This window comes from Eretmochelys imbricata, chromosome 2, assembly GCF_965152235.1.
Source record: "Eretmochelys imbricata isolate rEreImb1 chromosome 2, rEreImb1.hap1, whole genome shotgun sequence".
NCBI classification, from domain to species: domain Eukaryota; kingdom Metazoa; phylum Chordata; order Testudines; family Cheloniidae; genus Eretmochelys; species Eretmochelys imbricata.
In genome coordinates, this window is record NC_135573.1 from 116,431,931 (window position 1) to 116,452,650 (window position 20,720).

The 20,720-nt window shown below is 43.2% G+C and overlaps 1 protein-coding gene across 7 annotated transcripts in view; it reads right to left on the minus strand.

Annotated features, from left to right (window-relative positions):
- Window positions 1-9,680: 9,680 nt before the first annotated feature.
- Window positions 9,681-20,720, minus strand: part of RREB1 (ras responsive element binding protein 1) — a 142,625-nt gene continuing 131,585 nt past the window's right edge. For 6 of the 7 annotated variants that reach the window (XM_077810672.1, XM_077810673.1, XM_077810671.1 and 3 more), the window contains 2 exons: window positions 17,022-17,759; window positions 9,681-13,240 (listed from right to left, as the gene is read on the minus strand). In XM_077810672.1, coding sequence (XP_077666798.1) covers window positions 12,720-13,240; window positions 17,022-17,759 — 1,259 coding nt within the window. In that variant the 3' untranslated portion in view covers window positions 9,681-12,719. Of the gene's footprint in view, window positions 13,241-17,021; window positions 17,760-20,720 lie in introns of those variants that run through there. The other variant, XM_077810678.1, reaches the window with a different exon arrangement.

A 20,720-nucleotide genomic window follows, 5' to 3' on the forward strand; every position in this document is an offset into this window, starting at 1 on the left:
AAAGCCAACTGGCTCTTCTTTGAGGAGTAGCTCCATCATTCTCCTAATCCTAGCATTCAAGATACTTTCCAGTAACTTCATCCCTCAGTGGTCTCTGTAGTTGGGGATGCTTCCCTTCTTATGTACTGGGACCAAGACAGACCTGCACCAATCTTCAGGATTTCTCTCATCTCACCGTACAGCTTTAACCACTCTGCTCATCCATTTTATGCATCTCTTGACCAAGACTTTGTCATCACTTCATCAGGTCCTACTTCCTTAACATTCTTCATTCCCTGGACTGCATTTCTCAACTCCTCCTCTGTGTCACGTCAGACTCAGACACCGTATTAGGATCACAGATTTGCAACTCCACCAAAAAAAGGTGTTTGCCCCATGTAAGAGACTCTCCAACTATTGTTTTCTCCTCTCCTTCACTTGTTCAGATGTTACTAGATGTTTCTTTTGGTCACCATTTACAAAAATTGTGTTGGCAACACCATCCTCCTTCCCTTTGCGTCTTGTTTTTTCAATGCTATAGATCAGAGGTGGGCAAACTATGGCCTGCGGGCCACATCTGGCCCGTGGGACCGTCCTGCCTGGCCCTTGAGCTCCCGGCAGGGGAGGCTAGCCTCCAGCCCCTCCCCTGCCACCTCAGCTCGCTGCGCCGCCAGCATCCTGGCCCACTACTCCTGCTGGGGAGTGCGGCGGTGTGGCTGTGAGCTCCTGCCGCTCTGAATGGCATGGTAAGAGGGCAGAAGCGAGGGGTGGGTGGGGGTTGGATAAGGGGCAGAGGGTCCCGGAGGGGCAGTCAGGGGACAGGGGACGGTTGGATGAGGTAGAGGTTCTGGGGGAGGGAGGGCTGGATATGGGGTGGGGTTCTGGGGGCAGTTAGGGGCAGGGGTGTGGATAGGGGTCGGGGGGGGGCAGTCAGGGGACAGAAGGGATTGGATAGGGGGTGGGATCCTGGGGCAGCGGTTAGGGGCAGGGGGTCCCAGGAGGGGGTGGTCAGGGGACAAGGAGAAGGTGGGGTTGGATGGGTCGGGAGTTCTGAGGGGGGCAGTCAGGGGGTGGGAAGGGGCGGATAGGGGGCGGAAGCCAAGCTGTTTGGGGAGGCACAGCCTTCCCTACCCGGCCCTCCATACAGTTTTGCAACCCCGATGTGGCCCTTGGGCCAAAAAGTTTGCCCACCCCTGCCATAAATGGCTAGTGATGCACTTCTGAAAAGTTATTCACCTCATCTGGGCATTCTGCTACTCAAAGGCCAGAGCAAGCTCCTCACAAACCTCCACGAATGGGGCTTTCCTCAGGCAAAAGTTCTGGACCCACTGTTTCCATCATGAAGTAGTCCCACTGCTCTGTGCTTATGGTCCTGGTCAAAAGCAAAGCGCAGCAAGCTGTGGTGCTATGAACCACAGAATATGCACTGAAACAGCTGTACCGGCTCTCATGGCCAGATACAGCACCAGTGAGGACACAGGGCATGACAGCAGCCTGCGGATGCAGACACTTTTGTGAGTGAGTTAGGCTACCACGTTAAATTACCCATGATTATTTATCCCATGGTTAACATGCATTGGGGACATAGCTTAATACACATTGGTGGGAGCCCCTTCAAGGGAGGTTGAGAGAGAACAGCTGCCAACACAAAAGACATGACCGTAGGGAGAAAGAAAAAGGGAGTGGTCTCTTGGACCATAACCTAAGTCAATTTTGAAATTAACATCAGTGTGCATCCTTTAAAAAAACCCCAAAACAATCAAAAAATGGCATGAATTACTGTAAGAAATGGGAGGGAAAAACCAAAGTATTGGAACTGAAATAGGAGAGAAAACAGGAACATTCAAAAGAGTAAATAATTACCAAAAAACCTTGCACACAAGGAATACGAGTGATATTTGCATTGTCAGATGAATGAACATGACAAAGCATATTTACTTTCCACCGCTAAATTCTAGGAAACATTTTGGATGACCAGGAAAATCCTGTGAGCAAAGCAGTGAAGGTCATACAAGGCATGTCAATAGTTTCAGAATGTAGAAGATTAAAGAAAACAAAGAAGATAAGAGCAAGAAAAATTGCAAGTGCAAAGAGGATTTACATGATATAAAGACAAATATGAGATTTCACATGTGTGTGAAACCAGAAACATTAATGAGACATTTCCTTGCCTCAGTGTACTGGAGACAGCATGGGAAACATGCCAGAAGCAAAGATGAGTTTTCTGAGGGGAAGAGGGGAAATGGGCGTTATTTACCTGTAACTGGAGGGTAAAGATATATGGTCCCTATTTGTATTCCACACATGGGTACTCATGCACTCACTCCATGTACCTGAGACAGGAGATTTCTATTAAGTAGTGTCCGTTTGTCTTTGCCTGTGGAGATGCTCTTCTTGTGCTCGAAAGTGAGGATGTAATGGGCAGTGTGGGCTGACCCCCTCCAGTTCCTCTTCTTACTGCAAAATCAGGAAAGATCCAAAGCAGATGGGAAAGAGGGTGGGTAGTGAAATATAGAAAGGGATCACATATCTCAAAGAACCTCCAGTTACAGATAAATAATCTCCATTTCTTGAAGTGTGGGCCTTTATGGGTATTCTCACATGGATGATGGAAAGCAGTATTTAAACAGGACAAGGGTGCCATGATGCAGTTGGAATAGATGCCTGCAGTCCCCACAGCTGTGTCTGCTGAAGAGGTCTGGACTAAAGGATAACGTTCTGTGAAGATACAGATGGAGCTCCAGGTAGCTGCTCTACAAAATGTCCAGTACAGGCACTTTTACTTGAGGTTGCTTGTGCTCTAGTGGAATGGGCTCTCACCCTGCTCAGGGGAGGAATATGTGCCAGCCAATAAAGAACAATGCAGCCAGAGATCACCTTAGAGAGTCTGAGTAGATAGTGCTTGTCCTCACAATTGCTCTGCTATAGTGGCAAATAACTTTGGTGACTCCTAATCAGTTTGTCCTTTGTAGACAAAAAAGGCCAAAGCTCATCTGGCGTCAGGAAGTCTCCTCCCCTCATTGAAAGTATGAGGTTTTTTGGACAGAAATTACCTTGTGGATGAATTTTGGGTGGAGCTGAAGGGAAGCCTTCTTATGAAATATGACGTATGGGCTCAGTTCGCTCATCCTTCTGGTTCAAGGAATGGTGACTAGGAATGCGACCTTCATTGAGATGTAGGACATGGAACATGCAGACAGCAATTTGAAGGGTGATCTGATAAATGCTGAAAGTAGAAGGTTGAGGTCCCATTGTGGTGCTGGTTTCACCACTGGTGGGAAGGTCCTAACCAGACCCTTCTGAAATCTAATTATTGTTGAGTGAGTAAAGATAGAGTGGCTTTTTACTGGAGGATGGAGGTATTGATTGCTGCTAGGTGCTCCTGCAGCAAACTAATGGAAAGACCTAAAGTCTTCAGGTATAAGAGATAGTTTAAAATATCAGGGATATCTGCTGCTTCTGGGGATAACTGTTTCTGTCGCATCCAAACTAGAGAAATGCGTCCATTTAACCAGATAACATTTTCTGGTGGAATCTTTTCTACTTTGAATGAGAATAGATTTAAAAGCCTTCTAACATGAGCGTTCTGGGTCTGATGCTCATCCAAATACCAGGCTGTGAGATACAGGGAGTTCGGGTTGGGATATTTGATCTTTCCATTCTCCTGGGTTAACAGATCTAGGAAGGGATGGATGTTGATAGGAGGAAGGGCTGGCATTTGTAAGCAGTCCAGAAACCAGAATTATCTGAATCAGTTTTGTGTGAGAATGACTCAAGCTTTATTGTGATAAATCTTTCATAAAACCAGGGGTAACATAGGGATGGGAGGAAAGGTGTACCTCAGTGGTTCTTTCAGGATAACAGAAGGACCTCACCCCTGAGGCCTGGCTCAGTGCTGTGCTGGAGCAGCATATGTTGGACTTCTTTTCTAAGAGGCAAACAGGTCCCAGGTGTTGCTCACTGCACTGGTGGTCTCGGGAGAAGTGACCTCTAGAGTTCTGTGCACCTGGTAGATATGTAACCTGAGTATAATGTTCCTGATGCACCAGTTCCATAAATTGACTGTCTCTATGTTGAAAGAGAAAGACATTTGGATTGTTTTCTGTTTTTGTAGTTCAAACACTTAATGCTGCTGAACCACACCAGAATTTTAAGAGTAACAAAGAGGAAAGATTTGACTCTGGCAACTGAAAAGATACTTAGGGAATTGAGCAAATGTGGCCCACACCCTCTGTAGGGGGGTGGCGGTCACCCCCCCCACCGGGTCTGAGAGGGGCCACACTGCCTCACTACATCACCAGGGTTGCTGTCTAGTATCTGGGGAATTAACAAATCAGGTGCTAGCACCCTGACCATCCTGGTGGGCTGGAGCACCAGACAGTCTGTAGGCTCAGGTCCTCAGGCAGGGCAGAGAAAATAGGCAGTTTGTATGTTCTGGCCCTCAGGTAGGGCCGAGCTATCAAGCAGTCTATAGGTCCACACCGTCAGGTGGGGCAGAGCACCAAACAGCCTGTCTTCCTAGCTCTGGCAGATGGCAGACAAATGCAAGCCTTCTGGCCTGTGGTGGGAAGGCAGCCGCCCTGGAGTTGGGGTTGGCAACAGGGAGTAAGGGGACTCTAGCCCACCCTACTCCACAAGGTCCCAGCCCAGAGCCCTAACAGTGGTGGACTGCTCTGCCACTGGCTCAGCAGGGACTCGCGTGCAACATGCAGACGTGGATTCTGGCCACAGCCAACTAGACTATAGTCTAGTGTCCCTGAGACACTTCCTACTACCCTTTTGTTAGGTACCTTGGCTCCATGGGTGTCCTCCATCTCCCTGGGGCAGACAGCCAGTGGCAGTCCCAGCAGTTCCTCTGCGGATTTGGTCTCCTTCAGGGGCAGGTCACTGTTTGGTTCAGAAACAGAGTCAAAGGCCTGCAGCAAGTCAGGCACATCAGTCTTCTTCCCTGGCTTGGCTCCAACTGAGCTGGAGGAGCCGCCTTTTATATTTTCTGTTCCACCTCTCAACTTCCCGTGGGAGGGGCTAGCCCAGCCTGACTCTGTTCACCTGAGTGCAGAGAGTGGTCCCTCCCCTCTGGCTCACAGGGAGGCCACACTGCCTCACTACATCCACCCATCCCTCATATTAAAAAAAGGATGTAAGTCCTGGTCCTGGAAATGTTTGTTACTGATGTAGAGCACACTACTAGGCCTAGTTCCATTGGAGTTAATGGAACAACAGTGCTTGCAGAATCAAGACCCAAGATTGCAGGTAGAGGTACATAAAAACACCTCTCCCTTGATGGAAGTGATGAGCAGAGTTCTGCAGGAATTAGCATCTGGTTTTGCTCACATGGCATATCAGTGGCTTGGACATAGGAATGCACAGCAGCCTTTACAAGTCTACAGCTGACCCAAAACTAGAGGGTTTCTAAATACCAAGGAGGGAGAGACATCAGATCTAAAAGAAACTTAACTAAAAAGAGGGCAAGGCTATAGTGGGGTGGCTGCCCCACACCTGGATAACAGGGGTTAAAAGCAGACGAGCTAGGCTGAGAGGGGAAGCAATCACAGCTGTGGCCAGCTCAATTAGGGCCCAGCTAGCCCTGATAAGAGGGCTGTGGGCCAGAAGCTGGAGGGGTCTCACTCTAGTCCTGGAGTGGGAAGGGCTAGCTGCCTGGGAGCAAGGTACCGAAGCAGAGCAGTGCTGGGGAATAGGGCAAGGGAGCTGGGGAGCTCCAGCCTGGTAAACCCCCTGGCTGCAGGCCTTGTTTAAGGCCAAAAGGTACTGGGGTTGCAGAGGGGCAGCCCAGGGATAGGCAAAGGCAGCAGGTCCTAACCCCTTGCCAATGATGAGTGGCCATTACAGAGTGCAGTCTGCCCCAGTGAGCGGGGGCTAGATGACGACTGGCGGTAGCCACTGAGGCAAGGTGGGTTTAGAGGTCTGGGGGTTCCCCCGGAAGGGGCGACCCAGAGTGTGGGGGTACTGCTGGGGCAGCACCCCAAGGTAAAGGGCACCGCGGTCCAGGAGGGATACGGGGCCAGCGGCAGGCGAGACTCCAGCCTGCAGGGGGCGCCCCGTATGCTGGAAAAGAGTGAATTCCCAGACCATGAGCAGGAGGCGCCGCACCAGTGAGTCATCGCTTCACTACAAAGGCCTTCAAAGCCGCTCATCCAATTTAATGGGGAGAGTGGTGAGGTGGGGTAGGCAGAGGTGGACAGGAAATGTAAAAATAGATTGGGCAAAACGTAGGAAGGCTTATCCCTAATAAACACACACACTACTGGACACTGACATGGAAGAGGATGTGGGGATGAGATGGGGACAGACCCTTCACAAGCAACTCAGTGTTTGGCATCAGTTACAATGAGGAGAGGAATAGCACCCACGACAGAAGGCAATGTGTTGTGATGCTGATCACAAACACTTCTGCATATTGTTCACAGTTGTGGCCACCACATCACAGGACAGCAAAAGCAGTCAAGAATTAGCAAGAGGGGAAGAGGAGGGCAAAGGTGGTGGTATGTGTCTCCAGGGTTAGCATTACATGGAGAAGGAAGGAACACTAATTCATATTGATTTAAAAGGGGAATGAGGAGACCTTCTGATGATCTCCTAGGCCCTGATGGGGGTTCACTATTGTAGCCCTGTGGGGAGTGTTTACCTTTTTTTAGGATCACTGAGATCCTGAGATTTATAGGGCAGCAACAGTAACGTCCCACACAGAATGGAGGTGGTGTCACCAAGGCTTCTGCTCCTAGGTACCTGCTTTTCCCAGCACAGTGCTCTTTGAACCATTCTTACTATGTAGCTTCCTCACCACTAGGGGAGCCTCTCAACTTTAGGTGGCCATGCATAGGGGACCACTTTCCTAGAGGAGACTGGCCAATTTCTCACCTTCTCCCCACATGCCCTCTCTCTTGGCTATAGAATGCCTTTGTACTCCATGCAGAATTCTGTCACCGCTCTAGGAGCGGTTTCTCCAGCCTTTTATGGTGATTTCTTACTCTCTGCCCAAGTCACTTCATGTACAAACTTCCCTCTCCTGACTCCAAAAGCCCAGCTTTGGACCCTCCCTTTTCCTTTCTAATTGAAAGGAGACAACATTGTCTCATGGTTGATGAAGGGACGCCTGGGTGCAATTCCTGGCTCTGCCCACAGACTTGCCGTGTGGCTTTGGGCAAGTCACTACACCTCTCCATGACTCCGTTTATCCCCATTTTATCAATGGGGATAATGATACTAACTTTGCAAATCAGTCAGAGTTACAGATGTTAAGTGCAAATTAGTCTATTACTATTATGATTATTGCCAGGGTGGAGCATGTTATCCAGCCTCAGTCCCAGCAGGCAAGTGGGCCAAGATTTCTTGGGTCACACTAGGATACTCAAGGCTATAATACTAATAAGGATTAACACCTTTGACACTGGGCTTCTAGAGGCAATCGAGCTACGGTGAATTCTAATTGAGCTCCTTTCACCTTACACCAGACAGTGAGACATGCTCCCTTTGTTGTCGCTTGCTCCTCTTTGTGCCTTGTCTCTCTCCGTGGATATTAGCACGGATAGTCAGTCTAAGGTGCTGCCTTCAGGTGGTATAACAGTTATATCCGCTGGGTGGCTGCAGGGCCAGTTCCAAGAAAGCATCCAGCAGGGCCCCGGGTTTTCACCTGAATCCAGATAGTTGTAGCTGCAACAATCAGGATCCCTTGAAGCTTCCACAAGTGGCTTGTTTTTCTTAGCAAGTTGGCTGCAATTTTGAGTCCCAAGCATAGATCTCCACAAAAGCAAGCAAATTAATCTGAGCTGGAGGTTTTAGGGAAGTCAGAAGGATGTTTCTTCTGGTCTTTTGCCTCCTTACTTTCAGTCTTGCCAGCCTGAGTCTGAACAGGGTGTATGTAAGGATTTCAATTCAGTGTGAGGATGAGAAGTACAACCTTAAGAAACAGAATGGACCACATGCATCTGTCCCAGTCACTATTCATTTCCTATTCTTTCCCCATTCCCTGCAAGTACTGTGTGTGCACATCCCAACTACCTCTATTATGTGACTAAGGAGATAATGGCAAATAGGAATAAAAATATTTTGTTTCTCTTTACCAGAGATTTCCAGGCTAAGTTTCCATCATCTTTTACCAATAGCAACCCAAGTCAACATTTCATATTGCACTCTGGAGGCAAATACTGGGTTTTCACCCAACTCCTACATTTTGAGAATCTCCTCCCATTCCCACACCCCCGGCTATAGATGCCAACTTTGTGCTTTACACCACCACACAGGAAGGTAGTCCTGTCTGGTTCCTTTCCCAGCAGAGGCACCCTTAACTCTCAGCAATGATTCCATGCAGTGCTCTGTGAATGGGAAACTATCAGTCTTTTCCCCAAGCCCAATGCTTGGAAAAACAATAAATGTAGTTGGCACTCAAAAATGAAGCCGAAACCCCATGGTTTTTCCCAAAACAGGATGGCTCTGTTGCCCACGCTGTGGGAGTTTTGCTTAAAACATATGTCAACAGAATCAAAATAATCTGTGTAAAACTTAATGTTTAATGCACATCTGAGGGAACACAGAGGTAGCATTTTTGGCACATAAAGGTAACACCAATTGCTCCAAATTTCTTGGCACTTCCCCCACACATCTGCCAACCAGCTGACAGCCCTATAAATGGTCTTCAGAAACCAAGTCTCACTGTGGCAATGGGGGGACTAGCAAGAGCAAAGTAATGTGGTTTTGGTAGGTAGCTGTATTGCCCAGTAGTATTATTGGGTTTCTCTCCTAAACTGTTGCAGAACCAGGACAGAAAAAAAATCATGGCAGTCGCAGGAGCAAATTAAAATGGAATGGAAGGGAGTGTAAGTTACACGTCAGCAAAGGGGTTTCTGGGGAGCTTAATTTGGTATGTTTTAAATATGAGGCTACAAAAAGGTGTAAATCACAGCAGCACAGACTCCCTTACACATGACTTTAAAGGTTTAGAAGGCAGGAACCATCATCCACAGGGAGGGGATTTAAAAAGAAGCAGATTTGAAAACTCCTTACATTTCCTTGAACTCTAGAATCTTGAGCTCAACCCGGATGGTCGTCACAACCCTGTGAAAGGCATTCTATACGGAGGCAGACAAAGTGCAAGTTGGAAGGCCATATTTAACTGACAAGCTAAAATAAAGCATCATTCTCAGGTACTTGCACATAGCTGTCTGTTACATCCTGAAGATTTCACAGCTCAACAAAATTCCCTGTGGAAAATTCAACTGTGATGGTAGTTGCCACTGAACACCTATTTAATTTATAAAGAATACTATTATTATTTTTTAAGAACAGCACCAACCCCTGACAAAGCCATTTACTTATGTGATCATGAAGCTGCAGTCTAAAGGTGGAAAGAGAAGTTCAAACTAAAGCCGGCTCAAGCAAACTAGCATAAAATCCCCCCCCCCAACTTTTAATTAATATTTTAGCCAAAATCTCCCCCCCCCCTCAAAAAAACCCCCCACCATTTTCAAAAGCTGTGATTTCCCCAAACTGGTTGGAATACAGAACAAAATGTTCAAAATCTTTTGACCATCTCTAGTTCAAACACAGCCCAACAATAAAGGAGAACCATAAAACCATCCCTACACGTAAACTCAGACTCTGGTTTGTGTATAATCCTTCACAGATAGGCTTAAAAGCAAGTTACAACAAACCCACAAGAAGAGCCGTGTCCATTTTGCAACCTATAATTTTTAAATATAACATTTTATTGCTTAGATGGTTTGATACAGAACAGGTTTACTTTCAATTTGAATTTGGAAGTACTGTACAACTGAATAAAGAGAGGAATAGAAGTACCAAAACAATGTGTGATTCTCTGTTCATGTGGCATAAACCAGTCTTGTACACAACTTGTAGCAGCAGTTTAAGTTCCCTTTAGAAAAAATATGAATTCTACACATTTATTATTGTTTCCTGCATGGGCTGAAATCACTAAGATTAAATTTCCTTCTTGAATAGAGAGAGGGAGAGAGAGAGACACACACACACAGAGAAGGGGAGAGAAGATTATGAATCATTCTGAAAATGGAATCAGACTGTCACATAGCTCCGAAAAGCCACTTGAGAATAGTCACAAACATAAGTTCTCTTTTTCTTTTTGCGCTTTCACAGTCAAGTGCTTAATGTAGTGATTGAATTATTTCATTGTTAAGTCCATTGCAACTCTGACAAAAGAATTTCAGAAGATCCATTTTTTTTTTGTAAAAGCCCTGAGAAAGGAAAAATAAAAGGATTCAAACAAACAAAAAAAAAAAAGAGACAAATTAGCTGAACATGCAAACTAAGCCTAAGATTCACCCATAGTTTAAACATGTTATAAATTTCACAGTTTAATATTGGGGGAAAAAACAACAACAAAAGTTTTCTCAGTCAAACTCAACTAATAAAAATGTCAATAAAATGTGGCAAGACCTTATAATCTACTAGGATATAGATAAAGGCTAAATAAAGCTTTAAATCAATAGTGATTATTGCTAGCAGATGTCCCGGCAGGCTGCTGGGAATTGATTACTTGCTACATTGTTCTGCAGCATATAGTTTAGTAATGGCTTCTCCCCCACAATATTGCGCAGTTTAGTGTGGAGAGCTGCAAAAAAACCCCCAAAATTAAAAATAAACAACAAACAAAAAAAACCAAAAATACCCAAAATAATATAATAATAATTATAATTATAATAGTAATAAAAAAATTAAGGGATGTGTGAACTGGTTTAAACTAAGTAGAACACACCTGGTAAAGTTTTAAAGGAATCATTGGTTCTGATTTTTTATTAGTTTGGAGTAACTTATTTCAAAACTGGTTCATACATCCCTAATTAGAAAAAAAAAAAATCACATATACCTCAACCATTTTTTTTTCTTATTTTATATGCGAGATCATCACTTGAGAACATTTTTCTTCCTTTGAATTCTGGGGAGTTGGATTTCAGTCTCCAGAAATTTGTTGAAATATATATATATAGAGAGAGAGAGAGAGAGAGAGAGGGAGAGGGATTTAAGGCCCCCTTCTTCCAAGTCTAATGAACGTAGGACATGTGATTTTGCATGGGAAGGGAAGGGAGGATCACAGTATGGGTGAGGGAGCTGAAGTGGTGGAAGTGCACAGTGAGACTCCGGCAATACTATGGCTCTGTCTGTCCCAGAGATCATGACTGAAGGACAACAAGAACAACAGAATGCTGAGCATACCTAAAAATGCACAGCTACAGTAGGATACATTTTGCTTAACCCAATAAATGCTGGTGGTTGGGAACATCTCCTGTTGTAGGCAACAGGAGGCCTGTGGAGAAATCCCAACCCCCAGCATTAAAGCGGTTAAACTATCATTATGAAATTTAGAAACACACACTAGTCTTCAAGCATCAACCCCAAAATCTCAGGAAGAAAGATTTTTTTTTAAATTTATTTTATTTATTTTTAACATGTTTTATATTTGTAGTTTTATTACCAGTAGTATTTTCTTGCTTTAGAAAAAGACGGTAGCAAGATCACGGTAAGGCTCGCATTTCTTTCATGCTTTCTTTCAACTGGAAGACTAAATAACTTTGCTCATTAGTAACAAATGTCATGTGATCGGAACGAAGCAATTTGCAGTGCCTTCCTCATGCACTCAAGGTGGGAAGGGGAGTCTTTTCATGGCCCTCCCCACACACACCCATGCAGGCACGCTATCACTAGTGAGATGTTCCCCTGTACATTTGTGGTGATTACTTGCTGGCCTCCATTTGATTCTCCAGTCAGAGGAAGGGTTCCATTTAAGTACAGTAGAAGAGCTGCAACATGAGAGGGGAGTTGGTGAAAGCTTAAACAGGGGATCCAAGCTGCACTGTAGATCTCCTTGGGCAAATATTGCCCATTCGTTTCTGCTGACTGCAGAGACTAGCAAACTGATGAATTTATAAAATAATAATAAAATAATAATAATAATAATAATAATATATTGAAGCAAATCAAACATATATAACAGCGGGTGCATAATTTCCATAGGTTAAGTTGCTATGTAACTCTTCTCTGTGTACTCAGTCCACAGTGGCCAGAAAGAATGTCTTTAAATGGTAACTAGATTACCATTTCTAATGCTGAAAAGTGGAAACAAGTTATGAGGTTGAAAGCTCTTTGTCTTTCCTGGTTTTGGCTTTAACCAACTTTGAACACCTTCAACCACCACGTCATTAATACCTGGAACTGGATTAATGCTCCATCGTATGGCAAATGCAAGAACGTCTATACTGAGAAAAATCAGCATCTCGTACATGTGTCCTCTGGCGATCTCATCTGAAATTCATGTAATTTTCTTCCAGTTATTGGCCGTAGTATCCAAGGGCTTCCCCACCCCACTGCCCCCATTTCCAGCTCAGAGAACAAACACAGCGACTATAACAGATATACAAGAACAAGCTCACACACACACCAATACAGAGGGTAACATTAATGCTTAAATGAAAAAGGTCCTCTCCAAATAATTCATTAAAATATTACAAAAAAATCAATTTTTTTTTTTGAAAAAACCTATGATACCAAAAGATCTAATAAAGTAGTAAGGCACTCAAATCAGTATGTACTGTAGTCTCTTGCATTATTATACTGAAAGGCATATGGCACTGAATCCAGTCTGCCATACTATCCCTCAGCTGAAGGTCACTCTTACAAAATATATTCCAAAAACCTTGCTCTGCTGGTTTCAGTTTGTGTGCTGGGATGGGTCCAATTTCATAGTAAGAAATTCACTCAACTCCCAAAAGCTGAGGTGCACTATCTGCAGAGGCAAGAATGTGATTCATGGGAGATTTTTTGTTGTGCATCTCCAGCAAGTCCTGAATGAAACCTGATGGACTCTCGTGATCACAGTTACCCCGAGATTCCTGATCTTTTGTGATCTGTTTCTGTGCATTCTTGTTGGACTCTGCAAGGCAAGTACTGGCTGTTCGTCCAGGGGTTTTCTCCTCTCTGCAAAGGGAATCCTTCGCTCCATTGGCCAGACTTTCTTTTCGGTTTCTAGAGACAGATGAATGGTTACCAAGGCCTGCAACTGAGTCACACTCGTTTTCTGAGATGGGGTTAGTACCACTGTGGATAGACTCATTTTCACTGTCTTCTTCACACCTAGACTGGGTCTCCTCTTTGTCACTCTCCTTCTCATGGTTCCTAGCATTCTTGACCTTCTGGTGTATGCGCTGATGACGAACCAGGCTGTGTTTCAGAGTGAAGGTCCGTTCACAGGTCTGACATTTGTACGGTCTCTCTCCTAGGACAGAATTAAGGCCAAAATGTAACTAAGATTATAAATACAGTTCCCTCTCTCTTTTCAGGACAGTACAACACATAAAACTGCTCTAGACCAACGCTGTGCAGGAGGTTAGACTAGAGAATCATAATGGTCCCTTCTGACCTTAAAGTCTATGATTCTATGAACTGTGGGTTGGGACCCCAAAGTGGGTCACAACTCCCTTTTAATGGGGTCACCAGGGCTAGTCCCAACAATGTTTAGTCCCAACATTTACTGTAGGATTCCCTTTCACGTGACTTGGATGACTACCTGCTACTTGAGTATGAAGGCCAACAGTTAAGTTCCTAAAGAAAAGAGTCCTGATTCAGAAAGGTACTGAGCTTCTGCGTAAACAGCACCTCTGATAATCAGGCTGCTTTTCTTTAGGTGTGTAATGTTAGGCACCAACATTTGCAGGTGTTGGCTTTATTAAAGTCATATACCAAATAAATGCTTGACTTGCTACTTCGGTAACAACTGATATTTAATAACTCTGTACCTAAAATCATGGTTTCAAAATCTGGCTGTAAAACTACAACTATACTGAACCGTATGTCCACCTGTATACCCAATTGCCTATTTAATAGTGAATTTACCTGCAACTACCCTACTGAAACACAAGATAATGGTCTTAGAGAATTCTTCAATCTTGCCCAAGGTCAGCAGGATCTGGTAGCAAGAGAGTACATCCAGCTTATACCGTTATTCATTGTTAAACATTTAGCTATCACATAAACCTCTGGGGACTGTAAAGGCATCTGCTGAAACATGTATTTTTTAAAGGGACTATGTCGTAATTTGGGTAGATGGGTTAGTAATGTGACATGCTGTATTCAGAATCTATAATTCATGTCTGTTAAAATTCCATGCCCTTAAGTGAGCAACTTTTTCTGCCAGAAGTTCAGAAAAGTCTTTTGAAACTCAAAGATGTTTGTGAAACTGAGCCAATGGCATCGAGGCAGCAGTCTCCTTTGCAGGATAAACAGACTGCTCAACTTTCTTTCCCCCTGAAAAGGATGGAACTAGTAAGGACTAGCCTGGGCACACAGGGATGGGGATCATAGAAGGAATGAGGACGATGGGCCCAATTTTTCTGGGCAACCAGTATTTAAAAAACAAGCCAAGCAGCATGTGAGAAAACGTTTCTTCCTCAGTCGCTGATAGAAGGGTGAACATTTTACATACAAATTGTTAAACCAACTAGAATGGAACCTGCTTACAAATGAGTTCGGATATAGCAAAACTCCATCTCTTGTTAAGTAAAATAAGAGTCCCATAGTGATTCACTATGCAAATACAGACCAAGTTGCAACGTGCCTAAGCTTATAAGTGGTTTCTGAGGCAGAGAGTAACTTTACTCTCAAAAAGTTCTGGTTAGGAACCAGGAAAAAAAATTAAGGTTGTTTTTTTCCCCCCCTTTCTTTTTTTCCAAAAATTTTTTCACAAAAACCTGTCAGAGTGCTGTACAGATACTGTAACTCAGAATCAGGTCCTGTTTAATGCTGCACAAGCCCTTTGGTGCACTTCATATCCTGCATCCATGATCAACAGAAAGGAAAATAAACTATGCAAGTTTGGTATGATTCCACTAATATGATAGCTTCTTGATCTTTTAAAAAATATGAGTGCGTAGAGTTAGCTCATAAATTTGAAGAGCCCACAGCAATGGATTGAGCCAGATTTAGTGTAAGTTGTACAATAATATACTAGAAAATAAACTGTAGGGACCACCCTGCATTGGAAGAGAAATGGACTAGAGATGAGGGAATGGCTCTTCCATGTATCTTATTTTTATTCTTCAGGCAGGCATTGTACAAAATTTCCCCACATAGCCCTACCAATGCACCTCAGTCTTAACCCAAAATATTCTTGCTATGCTGATCCTAGCCCTCTTTTTTGTTTATTGAGAGGTCTTCTTTAAAAAGAAAACCTTTCAAGAAAGAGAAAGTATCTCATAGATTTTTGCCACATATAAATTTGAATGAGCAAGAGGAAAAAAAGTCAATGTAAGTGATTGAGAGTCCCCAGTTGGGGGAAAATGTGGATTGGGTCACAAAAACAATTTTTTAGAAACAACTAGCAATGAAGCTAGTTAAATGTATTACGTTTGAAGGAAAAAATCACGTACTGCTCAAGGTAGTTATTCAAGACTACTACAGGGAAAAAGTTAAAAACCTAAAGAAAGCCGGGGGGGGGGGGGGAGGAGGAGGAGAAAGACTCCAGTGACAAGACTTCAGGAACAATTAAAATATTAAAAGCATCTGACACATGGATTGTTGAGGAGCGCACCCTCAGAAAGCACAAAAGCACCATTTGGCTCATCAGAAAATTCTAAGTTAGACTTCAGAATCCCTCCCCAAAGGCTTTCTTGAACATAGATGTATCATATGTTGTAGTGATTTTGCAATGGAGACAAATAAATACAAGAATGAGACCAAACTATGAGACAAAATGTGTTGCCTTTGACACAACCCACATGTCTAGCAGTGAAAACTAAACTCACTGCAACACTTATCCTTCAGACTCGTAGCCCGATTTTCAAAGGTGATGATCTTTCACTGACTTCTAGGATTTGTGGGTGCTCAGCACTTTGGAAAAAGTCACACTAATGGAGATTTGGTGTTATTTTTTTTAAAGACTTCAATCAGAAATCAGTTTTGCATCTGAGAAGTTAATACATTCTTTATTTACTCAGGTAGGTAAAAAATTGGACCCACACGCTTTTTAAAGGTGTCTTCGTGTAGTTACTTAAGTGAAGCTTCACCTTTTATTAAAATTTAAATATGACGTACCCAAGCTTAATCAGAAAATATGTGACAATGAAAAGCTACGCCAAAAAACAGCACACAAAGAAAGTCCCTTTGCCTGATGTCACTTCAGCTTACTGATAAGTGAAATTAAGCACACCTGAATTCTACACATTTGGAGCGGTGTGAATGATTCACAATTCTTTGGGGTCATAGTTATTGCTCAGCCATTCTACATGTGGATGACTATGATTTTACTAATCAAAATGACAGAGTCATCTAATCCTCCCTCGTAATGCAATGTTGAACAATATCCTATTGCATAAGCAGAACCCCATTTATTCCATGACAGCTAACTGCACAATGAAATCACTGGAGGGCATTGTACTAAATGTATTTCATCCGCTCTGTTCAGGTTCAGAGAAAGAGTGGAAGCTGATCATGGTGTTGCCTCTCACTCAGTTAAACACATCGAGGAGTGTGAGCAAACAGATTCACAGAGGCATGGAGATGCTGGGTCTCTAGAATCGTATGATAAACCGACTCCCATCCTCTGATATATTCCCTTTATAGTGTCATTATACTTCAATGTGCAATAAAATATAAGAGAGGTGCAGAGCCACAGAGGAGGGGGCAGGGAGCTATTGCAATAGTTTCCCCGCTCTCTCCTCACCTCCAAATTCTGCACCACGTAAGTCGAAAAATAATTTTGAAAAAACATAAGCCAAATACGCACCTCCCCCAGGTAGATAAATATATAATTAACATGTATTTCCACTGAGCTTTCTGCAGATGTAAAGGGTTTTGCATGTTTACCATTCCCTCCCCATTCCTCTCCAATTCATTTTATGTTGCCACAGAAACTTAAACTCGCTTCATAACACAGTTTCATTGTGCAGCAGAAATTAGAAGTCCCTGCTCTTGCTGAGGTCCAACTGGCTGAAGAGCTCACAGGATGCTGACCATAAGCAGCAATCTCCTCCCTGCAATACTGTCTCATGTTCTCCACTTACCTGTATGGGATCTCATGTGTCGTGTCAAGTCCTGTAGAGACCAAAACCGCTTGTTGCACACAGTACAGACTTTCTTCCTCTTGTCTGCCTTTGTGGTACTCTTTGCCCCATTAGTCTTTGGTTTTTTGTCATCATCACTCTTCTCACAGGACTTTCTCTCTGTGCTCTCTCCCTCAGAGATGCTTTCACACTCTTCATTCTCCTTTCCTGTTGCCTCACAGTCCACAGAAGATTCTAGCACCTGTAAGTCCATTGGGGGCTCTTCCTGATCAAGAGTGGAGTCTTGCTTTGGGGGAGCTCCAGCTTCATCCTGAACACACTTGCTTTCATCCTCACTGCTCTTTTCGTCCTTTCTGTCCTCGCGAGCATGGGCCTTTTTGTGCCGTCCAAGAGTGCCAGCAAATTTGAAGGTTTTCCCACAAACATCACAGGCATGTTTCTTTTCAGTCTGAGAGCAGTTACCTGCACTCTGGTCACTCTCTGCCAGCTTAAAGTCCATCAGCTTGCTGGCAAAATTGAGGTCAAGGCTTTTGTTACTTACAGAGTCTTCCTCTGGTCCGTCTTCATACTCATCTGCTTTATCTTGTACATCCTCTTCTCCTTGGGGCGAGTCAGCCTTTTGCTCCTGTTTGGGACTGCATTTGTTTTCCGGTAGCTCCGTTTCTTCCTCTGGCTGCTCTCTCTCGCAGGAGGTCAGATCCAGCACCCCACCTAGAGTCTCCAGATCTGACTGACTGTCTGTAGGAAAAGAGGGAAATTTCCGTCAGTCAGACATCCTCCATCAACGCAGAATTAACTATGTATCCTGTCAAGGCATCACAGACTTACTAGCATCACTTCTAATTCATTCAATTTATTTACCGCCAAGGCCAGTAAATGTACAGCTGAGAAGAGAACATAACAGACACCCAAAATGAGGCCATTAGGAGTCTGTAACAACATACTTTCTTCTCCAACATACAGGTACTGGGTTCTTGGGTCTCAGTTTCATTAAGCCACAGTATAATCACTCTTACTACAGAGAGCAAATAGCAATGCTCAGATACCAAAGAAGGGGAGGTAAGTGCAATACTATGATAAATGCATACCAAAGATCTGCAATTATTTTTTATTTATAAAACAGGAGAGTTTTTATGCATTCTCAGAGACTACTTAATCTGTCTGTTTAAGGTGTGGTTTCTATAGAGCCCCTTTGCAAAATAAAAACAAATATAATTAATTAGCATAATTAAGTGTTAAAGATTGTTACTTTCCGAATTTGGGTAGACACAGATATAGGTCATATTGATATACATCCGACATACAGAAATCACGGAAGTTTGTGCCAGTATAGGATTCAGTTCTCTATAGTGAACACATTTATTAAAATGGTACTACACCAAATGAAGACAAAAATGCAGCTATGGGTGACATCACCCACTGTTTTGTGACCCCTGCAACAACCAGACATAGGATGAGTTATCAGCCTCAACTACTGTAGGGCTCCCTGCTTTTATCAACTTGTGTCACATTCTTAACATTGCTTAAAACACAGTTTGCGTTATAGTCCCTCATTTCTTTAAAGAAAAATGGAGATAGAGAGCTTCTGAATTCTTTATAAAGGGTGAATATGTAAATAGAAAATAATCCAGACCAGATTTGGATGCCAAAGTTGAGACTGATGCATGGGACGTAATTGCAGCTATTGTGCCTCTTTTTAGTTAAGATTTCAGGACACAAGCTAGGCAAATCACATTACCAAAAGCTGTGACTCTCCTTGCTTTAGTCAATTGTTTGCAACATGAATATAGGCCTAGATGTTAGCATTCATCAAGTGAACAGCATCATCTTTTATATTTATCACAGATCTAATATTTTGAAAAGACCTCTAACATGCTATATGTACTAGCAGCCAAAACACAGCATAACTAACAGTGGATTTAGTGTTTACCTGCAAGTCTAATAGCTTCTTAGTAACTACAGAGATTTAAAAATGCTGATAAAATTTAAAAATTATTTTCTGGCTGACACATACACAGCACATGGAGTTTGTCTCAGAACTGCCTAGATTTTTTTATTATAAGCTTCTTTCATATAAAGAGAGCAACCAGAGATGATAGTAAGATAGTTATAATGCTCCTGATAGTTTGGAATAGGTTTTTGTAATACAACACCTTCACAGTGATAAGAAACAGAAAGTAAAGATACATTGTGGCTAAGCAGAACTTCCAGTAATTGTGTATACCCAATTAATACAGCGTAATCCTGATACATTTTGGTGGGGGGGTAGGAAGGACCACAGAATCACAGAAATGTAGGACTGGAAGGGACCTCAAAAGGTTAGTCCAGTCCCCTTCACTGAGGCAGGACTAAGCATTATCTATACCATCCCTGATCTGTCAGCAAGAGGCAATCTCACTTGTTAAATCAGAATAGATTGGTTTACAAAGGTAGTTAAATATACAAAGGACCAATAAAGTTTTCACTAGAATTCATATTCCAACCTGTGAAAACACAAAACTTAACCATAAATTGGCAGATAAGGGATTTTGGGGAGGGAGATGACTCTAAAAAACAAAGAACACCTGGAAGTTCCTTACAAATTTGCATTCATATTTTGCCCTTTTTGGGTAATATTAGCACACAGTTTATATCTAGTGGATTTTCAAGGGAAGTGACAAGAAAGAGTTGTGAACAAAAGAGTGGGACATCTATAGTCATTTGAGAAATCAAATAGAAATGCTATGGCATAACTCTAAAATTAGTACTGCTCTCCTACTCATACTAACAAAATCTCTCCTATATATTAGAATTGGTATTCACAGAAAATGCTTCTGGATATTGTAATATTTAAAGCTAGCAGCCTCCTGGTTTTGTGGTGGAGTTTTTGGCAGGGGAGCAGAACTGGAATCTCATTATCAGGCTACATCCACATTGGGAAAGTTTACCAAAAAAAAACGTTTCCCACTGGTTCTAACAGCTGTTCAGTTGAACTGGGGTGAGATTAGTGGAAGCCATAATGTAGACAAGGCCCTGGTGGCTGCATCTATTGTTAGCCACACATTTTGTTAAACTAATTGAAATGCCTAGTTTTGAAAATATGGTACTGAAAGGGCAATTGGATTCTCAGTTTCCAAAGTAGCAAGGGTCATGGCACATAACAGACAAATCTTTGGCCTTTTTCTTTTCTTTTCTTTAACACAGCCTGTTTCGCAGTGCCTGGAGGGCCTCCATTGCCTTCTCAATAGAAAAGACCTAACTACACTAATTATGTGACAGGCAAAGGTCGAGGCAAAAGCGAGGAGCAGGACAGGGTCTTGACTACAGGCTCTAGTTAATCACTAAGCAAAACTATGTAGGGAATGAGGGGGTGGGGCGAGGAAACTCTGTATCCACCCCAAAGACCAGTACTAGCCCAGGGAGGTAAAGGCAAGTCACAATGATCTTGAAATATGATGAACCATCGCAAAATGGCTGCCATATTCTATTACTGTCAATGGGACTGAAGCCACAGGTTGACCCTCAGCAACAGGGATGCTATCTCCCACTGTTACCAATGGGTTGAAGCCAGGCTGGTCTCTGTGAAGATGGTGACCCCTTAGTCACTCATGAGGGCCTGGCAGGGAAAAGAAGAATGTGGAAGTGCCAAGAATGGGGCAGTGAGGGCAGCAGGCATGTGTTAGGGAACAGGAATGGAAATTATGAGAACTCAAGAGGAAT